Genomic DNA, 8,063 nt, shown 5'->3' with positions numbered 1-8,063 from the left:
GGAACTAGAAGCACAAGCATTTCGCTACACTCGCATTAACATCTGCTAACCATGTGTATGTGACAAATAAAATTTGATTTGAGATGTTTACGAGGAAGTCCAAAAGTTCCAAATTCAAGATGCTTCAGCTGAAACAGGACAGTTTTTTCTGAGTAGACCAAGCAGCTGATGGACAGTTGTCAGCACAAATGTCCAAGCAGCAACAGGACTTTGAAGTTCTATAACACTGTCATTACATACATTGACAAGTGGTTTTATTTCTCACCAGAACATGTAATGGTGAAGCTGATAGGCCTCTATGAGGAGCTCTCCTTCACTGACCTGGAGCAGGTYGTGGTTGCCCTCAAAATGACAGAGACAGTCAGTATGGACCAACTCTATGAAGAGTTTTGTGCTAGCCGGGAGGAAATACAGAAAGCCAGACAGGATACCACAAAATCCACCAGTGAGAAGTGGGTGGCAGTTTTCCAAAACCTAGGGAAAGCCAACTTGATCAACATGTTCAGGATTGTCTCATTTGTCCTCAGTGTGCCAGGCTCAAATGCCTTTGTYGAGAGGATTTTRTCTCTGATGACCATTAAATGGTCAGACTCAAGAAACCGATGTAGCACAGAGCTGATCAAAAATGAACTTCAAATATCTGGGAACTGTGACTTGTCATGTAATGACTTCTCTCTGGCTATGCAAGAGGAGAAAGGACTGCTTGAATCAGTCAAGAGCAGCAAAAAATATGTAGACTTGGTGAGTGACTCATGCCCCTCTTTTTCCTCTTGCATTTGAAAAGTTTTTTTGTTGTTGCTGTAATCAAATTGTGATTTCTTTGATCATTTATTTTGAGGTTTATTCACATAAGTTTACATAATGATACCATTTTAGTAAAGCTATAGGCTAAATGGAATATAGAAATGTTTGCCGTTACAATTTAATAAGAATATGAATATACACTGTATATTCATTCACACGACACCATACCCATACCGGCGTGGCACTGTGCACTGGAACGCAACCTTTTGTCCCTTATTTGGTAGTGAAAAAGTTGGCAACCCTAGATGTAAACTAATTTATGCACAACATTTGAGAGAAATAAGCTTTTTGTGCATATGGAACATTTCTGGGATATAGTATAGTAACTGTAGCAGATTACATTTACAAATGAACCTACCCAACCATGATTATTAGACAATGTACATACTTTCATATTTACACAAATGTGTCTCAAAGAAGGAGAAAAGGCAGTTATCATAAAAATTATTTGATCTCTTAAATCACACAATACACACTATAAAATCAAAGTACAAAACCTCTAATAAGATTGACATTATTTTGTGACATTTGGGGCTGCAGGAAATTAACATGAAGAGCTGGTTTCCTGGACCCAGATTAAGCCTACTTGAAAAGGAATACAGTGCTGTAGCCTTAACCTGGGTCCAGGAAACTGTCTCTTACTGTTATTTTCCTGTGAGCCACAATTAGTAAGCACACATTTAGAAATTGTCAGTGATTATCAGCCTGGGGATTTCCTCAATCATACATTTTGTTTAGTGCACTCATTTTATTACAGGGTTTTCTGCCCACACAACAGAGCAAGCTAGCAACCTGTAGTCAAATATGGTAGTTGAAAAGACAATTACGTATATTTCAGTTTTGTATATCAATAGAAAAAAATATATACCGGTTTTCAAACATTGGGTTAAAACATTTCCGCTGAACTGACTTTCAAAAACAACTTAATAAAAAGTGCAATTATAACTTCCATTCAGTAATGCCACATACATAAGGGCACTGTAAATTAAATGGCTTTGTCCAACCAGGGAATGGTCAGAGGAACAATCCGCTGGCACTTCTTTTCAAGGCTACAGATGCAGACTAGCAGATAGGTGCAGTCCTAGCCCTGGAAAGAAATGAGAAATTTTAGACGAAGCATTGACTCAGCGGAGCAGTTTTAACAATAGTGTCACTATTTAGATTACTCAAGCTCAAAGACAAACACAAACCGTATAGTCGTATGAGTGAGACTTTGGTTAAAAGATGGTGAACATATTTTTGAATAATGGTTTTAATATAATGATATGTATGAACTGTAGGTACCTTGGGTAGGCATTCAACTTAGTTATTTTTAAATTGTAATGATTCCTCTGTTCGACTTGGGTCTTCTCCCATCTGGTACGAGCTATGTATCATTTTCAAACAATGACAGTTTGTCAGGATTACCATGTTTACATATAATAGTGCAGTAAAGAAATATATTCTGCATGCCAATCTCAGTATTTTAGCAGTGTTTAGTTGTGTAGTTTGTGTGTTCCAGTGTGGTAGGCAGTTAGAAAGCTGGTCAGCTCAGCACTGTGTATGGTAGGCCTAGCCTACTAGCCCACCTCCCTTTAGAACAACATACTCTATTATCTTTTTCAAAGCCAATATATCTGTCCGAGAGTGCCTTTGCAAAGGATTTCCTTACTTCTTTGATTTTTCAACACACAGCAGGAAACATTTTTAAAGCTTTAGCGGATTGGCAAAAACATGGAAAAGTAACCATCGCATGTACAGGAGCAAGTTGGAGAAGTTTCCAGCAAAAAGTTTGATCATGCAAATCACAGATACTGTAGGGAATACATAAATACAGTATAAATGCCCATGGCCAGACTGAATGTTAGTTGATGGGTTATGTAAATAAAGTTTTGTTAACAAATATTGTTTAGGTCAATTAATTGGCCAACCGTATAGCTTGTTTATCCAAATAATTTGTTGATTTAATGACGGTGTAAGTCAGTTGCCAGAAGCTGTGGTTAATGCACATACAGTATAGTTAGTAAGAGGAAAATATAATCTGTGATTTAGTTGTAGGTGAAATCGTGCTTAATCATGGACTATTTTCTAGAAAGATACATTTTTAAATGTAGGTTCTCACCCTTTCCTCTTATAACAATGATACAGTTTGAACAGCACAATGATAAGTGCAACTGCAAAAGATAAGGTATCAATCATGAGTCCACTGTATGATCTTCAAATGGTGAAGAGAAAGTGTAACACAAATCTGATAAACATGGTAACATTTGAAAGTAGACAGTTTAACTAGGCTTACTAGTGTAACAAATCAAGTAATGTGGAGGAAATTSCTGATGGGCTACAGAAGGGAATGTTTCCCCAGTACAGTATAAAACAAAGTATCCAGTTTAGTTGGAACATATCTTTGAACTSAACAGCTACTTCATCAAAAAGTGTATTAGAAACAAATATCCCCCCTCTCACTTGTGATTGTTTCAAATGATGGAATTCTTACCTATGACAGTGCTGATCACACTTATCACAACTGCTGCATTCCCTGAAAGAGAGATTCAGTATTATTTGTTCAAATATGAGCTAGAAAAATATACTACAAAATAATAATCTAATAATAATCACTTGAATCAACTTAACTCACCAGTAGCTGCATTGGTGTCATGTTCCCCAATGCCATTATTCCTCCCTGAAACTGCAAATTTCAAATTAAACTAATAATCAAGCCCTTGATTACACTGGGATATATTTACTTGGATTTCCTCTACCTCGTATTGTGGGTGGAACAGTTGTTGTTGTTATTGAAATAGTTGCTGTTGGTTTCAAAGGAATGTCATTGACATCTATGAAATAGAAATGTACAATGGTTATTCAGTATTGCACCTTCATGCAGTGCTTTCATTTTAAATAAGTGTACACCACTGTTACTCCCTGAAACTGCAAATTTCAAATTAAACTAATAATCAAGCCCTTGATTACACTGGGATAGATTTACTTGGATTTCCTCTACCTCGTATTGTGGGTGGAACAGTTGTTGTTGTTATTGAAATAGTTGCTGTTGGTTTCAAAGGAATGTCATTGACATCTATGCAATAGAAATGTACAATGGTTATTCAGTATTGCACCTTCATGCAGTGCTTTCATTTTAAATAAGTGTACACCACTGTTACTCCCTGAAACTGCAAATTTCAAATTAAACTAATAATCAAGCCCTTGATTACACTGGGATAGATTTACTTGGATTTCCTCTACCTCGTATTGTGGGTGGAACAGTTGTTGTTGTTATTGAAATAGTTGCTGTTGGTTTCAAAGGAATGTCATTGACATCTATGAAATAGAAATGTACAATGGTTATTCAGTATTGCACCTTCATGCAGTGCTTTCATTTTAAATAAGTGTACACCACTGTTACTCCCTGAAACTGCAAATTTCAAATTAAACTAATAATCAAGCCCTTGATTACACTGGGATAGATTTACTTGGATTTCCTCTACCTCGTATTGTGGGTGGAACAGTTGTTGTTGTTATTGAAATAGTTGCTGTTGGTTTCAAAGGAATGTCATTGACATCTATGAAATAGAAATGTACAATGATTATTCAGTATTGCACCTTCAAGTGTACACCACTGTTACATATGACACTGACAGGGATTTACAGAAYGAAGATCAATGACAATGTTCCTTATCATAGTCTGACGCATGCCTGCAGTGTCTAGATGTAGGGTGAAGGTGGATCTACAACAAATTGATTAACTTCAACTGTTTATAATGTATCCTCTGTAAAGCATATAACCCATAACAGTTGGCAGATAATTGATCAAACATAAATGGAATCCATACCTTTACATTCAGGAGGTAATGAGTTGTATTCACCATCTTCATTGCACTCAATTGATTTGTTTCCAATGAGGGTGTAACCTTCATTACAGGAGTACTGTATGACACCACCATACTCTGGTAACTCTTCGCCAGGCTTCTCTGTGATCGTGCCATTCATTATCTCAGGAGGTTTATCACAAGTTACCACTGAGGAAGACACATACATGGGTGCATTATATTTGTGGTCTTTATTCAAACAAGTTCAATGCCTTATTTTCATCTTATTTAACCTTTATTTTGACAAGGAGTCATGCTTTGACAGGGAGTTATGCTTTGACAGTGTGTCAATGGCAAATATGGGAGATTTACCTTTACATCTTGGTCTTCCACTCCAACCTATGGCATAACACTGCCTGTAACTTGGGCCCATAAGTTGATAACTAGAAGAGGGGGAGAGAGCATGTGAGAGAGCATGTGAGAGGTGGTCAATGATGTATATAAACCCTGGATTGCTTATTTACATTTACATTTAAGTCATTTAGCAGACGCTCTTATCCAGAGCGACTTACAAATTGGTGCATTCACCTTATGATATCCAGTGGAACAACCACTTTACAATAGTGCATCTAACTCTTTTAAGGGGGGGGGGTTAGAAGGATTACTTTATCCTATCCTAGGTATTCCTTAAAGAGGTGGGGTTTCAGGTTATGCTTATGTCATCTATTGGCTATTGAGAGGTTTTGAAGCCTACGGTCGGCCATATTTGCACTCCCCAGTAGGAGCAGTTCTCCATAGGAATGAATGCAATTCTACAGTACAGTGCCTTCAGAAACTATTCACACCCCTTGACCTTTTCCAATTTTTGTTGTGCTACTGCCTGAATTTAATTTATCACATTTTGATTTTGTGTCACTGATCTACACACAATACCCCATAATGTCAAGTTGGAATTATGTTTTTAGAAATGTTTGTAAATGAATTAAAAGTTGAAATGTCTTGAGACAATAAGCATGCAACCCTTTTGTTATGGCAAGCCTAAATAAGTTCAGGACTAAAAATGTGCTTAACAAGTCACATAATAAGTTGCATGGACTCACTCTGTGTGCAATAACAGTGTTTAACATGATTTTTAAATGACTACAGTACAATTGTCTGTAAGGTACCTCAGTCGAGCAGTGAATTTCAAGTACAGATTCAAAAACAAAGACCACAAAGAAGGGCTCCTATTGGTAGATTAGTACAACTTTGAATTGTGTATCAATACACACAGTCACAACAAAAATACAGGCACCCTTCCTAACTTAGTCACTGGAGAGGAAGGAAACAGCTCAGGGATTTCACCATGAGGCCAATTGTGATTTTAAAACAGTTTATCAGCAGTTTTAAGGGTAGGAACATGCTTCTTTATCACATTTAGTTATCAAAATTGCCTTAACRTACTAAAATGTTTCAGTTCATCTTTAATAAATTAATTTCTATAGCTTCCAAAATATGTCTTACAGTGGTGGGGGAGTGCCAAGATGGAGGCACGGTGGCTTCAACACAGCACCCCTTAGCAGCCATCTAGTTTATATATACATTATTGGAGGTGGTGGGGTGGTTGTCTGGCATTGAATCTTTTGGCAAAATAATGCTAACATTCTCTGATGATACATTAGATACATGATGAAGCATACTCACCCTTTATCACAGATTGCTCTTGCTGATGCACCAAAAAGCGTGCCTTCCCCAAACTCATATGTCAAATGTGGTATCTTCCTGGGGGCACCACAGTCCTTCTCTGACATGAATAATCATCGAGCCAAGTTAACGCCAGCAACAAACAATCAAACAACAGTAAATAAATCAAACAGTAAACACGCAATAAAAATCGCAATTGACAGAATAACTGAGAAAAGTGCTACTATTTTGCCGCATACTTTTGCAGGTTAATTTGAGCGTGCTCCACTTTCCACTCGCGCAGGTGATTCTTTCAGATCCTTGCTCTTTCAAGTAGCCGTTGGCACACTCAAAAGTGGCTTCCTCCCCCTCCGGAAAAACGTTAATTACTAGCGCAGCATTCGTTAGAACAACGTTTCCCTCTACTTGAGGTTTAGGACACTCGGCTGTGAGGATATGATATAGTAGAATATGTCAACTCCACACACAATGAGAGTTACGTTGGCCAGCTCAAATTAGCAAAGTGTCTATTTGTAACCAAAACATTAAGCTGAAACTTTTATAAACGTTAGCTAGCAAACTGTTACTGTACAGCAACGTTACCATGTTAATGTTACCATGGCTAGAAACGTACTCACCATTTCCACTTGTTATAAAGATAAGGCATATCAAGCACTTAGTCCATGAATTTGAAATAAACATTATACTGGCTGTCCTTTTTAAAGTTGATTTTATGTGAAGACAAGTCGGTCTCTCGATCTAACAAATTCTCTCTGATCTTGTTGGCACTATCTAGCTGGCTGTCTAATCAGTACCAACCAGTCCATGGACGACTTCAACTGTCGCTTGAAGATATTTTCACTTTCCAGCAACCATAGCAACACTGTAGCACTTCACCTAAACCAGGGTATCCAGTAGTTACCACAGCCACAAAGTCATTACACAACCATATCGTTCAAAAAATCAAAAAATCATTAAAACAAAAATGTGCTTTTTGGTCTTCATTTAAGGGTAGGATTAGGAATAAGGTTAGCATATTGGTTATGGATAGGGTAATGTTATAAATCACACTTTAAGAAGATATGGTGGCTGACTTTTTGGCTGTGTTAACTTGTGACGCCCGTAACACCACGCGCAGTGTAACCCAGAGCTACTCCACAATAATAACTTACAAGTGATAGCCTAATAATACAGTATTATAATTAATCATGAATAAATAATGATTATATGTTTCTGAAACAGGCCTAGATGAGAATACATAGAAGGGGAAATGGAGTTCATGTAATTTTGACTGAAGTGGAGAAAGCTATGAGTTAACTGACCACATCACTGAATAGTTTCCATCCTCCCCTGCCTTGTGACCTGTGGACAAGATTGAGTTTCGGTTGGCTCAACTGAAGATAAATTGTACACTTGATCTGTCAACGTGACTTATTGTGCTTCATGTGCTTGAAACTGCACAGGATAGAGGTCAGGGATTTGGGCAGGCTTTGTTAAAATCCCCATATGCTCTATGTTATATATTTCACATATTACAATGGTCATTAATAATAATAATATATGTATTTTATATAGAGCTTTTCATTATATGAAGAACCTCAAACGCTTTAAAAACATTAAAAAATCATTTATTGATGGTAGTTCGTTCATGTGTTGGCTGGACAATGATCTTATACGGTGGTTATCCAGAGGACATGAACTCAAGGGACTCGAGCACGGACTCCTGCTTCCTCTTCAGCATCCGAGCGCACAGTCCTCCTTATCATTTGCTCATGCATGAACATAAGGCTACATTGGTATGGTTCTTGTATA

General features: G+C 37.4%; 1 protein-coding gene across 7 annotated transcripts; it reads right to left on the bottom strand.

Annotated features, from left to right (window-relative positions):
* Window positions 1–1,236: 1,236 nt before the first annotated feature.
* Window positions 1,237–7,112, bottom strand: LOC111969970 (complement decay-accelerating factor-like). Of its 7 annotated transcripts, none has more exons than XM_070445581.1 (14): window positions 6,890–7,112; window positions 6,512–6,697; window positions 6,273–6,372; window positions 4,962–5,032; window positions 4,614–4,799; window positions 4,269–4,343; window positions 4,027–4,101; window positions 3,785–3,859; window positions 3,543–3,617; window positions 3,419–3,469; window positions 3,278–3,319; window positions 2,906–2,957; window positions 2,089–2,170; window positions 1,237–1,891 (listed from the first exon to the last, which is right to left on the bottom strand). In XM_070445581.1, exons 1-13 carry the CDS (start codon window positions 6,951–6,953, stop codon window positions 2,107–2,109), a joined length of 1,116 nt encoding a protein of 371 aa, XP_070301682.1. In that variant the 5' UTR covers window positions 6,954–7,112; the 3' UTR covers window positions 1,237–1,891; window positions 2,089–2,106. The 7 variants fall into 7 exon arrangements, with proteins under 7 accessions (XP_070301682.1, XP_070301683.1, XP_070301687.1 ...); XM_070445582.1 differs by having other exon boundaries at window positions 3,419–3,463; XM_070445586.1 differs by having other exon boundaries at window positions 6,512–6,620; window positions 6,890–6,978.
* Window positions 7,113–8,063: the final 951 nt, after the last annotated feature.

This window comes from Salvelinus sp. IW2-2015, linkage group LG11 (assembly GCF_002910315.2).
Source record: "Salvelinus sp. IW2-2015 linkage group LG11, ASM291031v2, whole genome shotgun sequence".
Taxonomy (NCBI): Eukaryota; Metazoa; Chordata; class Actinopteri; order Salmoniformes; family Salmonidae; genus Salvelinus; species Salvelinus sp. IW2-2015.
The sequence above is the reverse complement of the archived record's forward strand: the minus strand, read 5'-3'. Positions and strand labels throughout refer to the sequence as shown.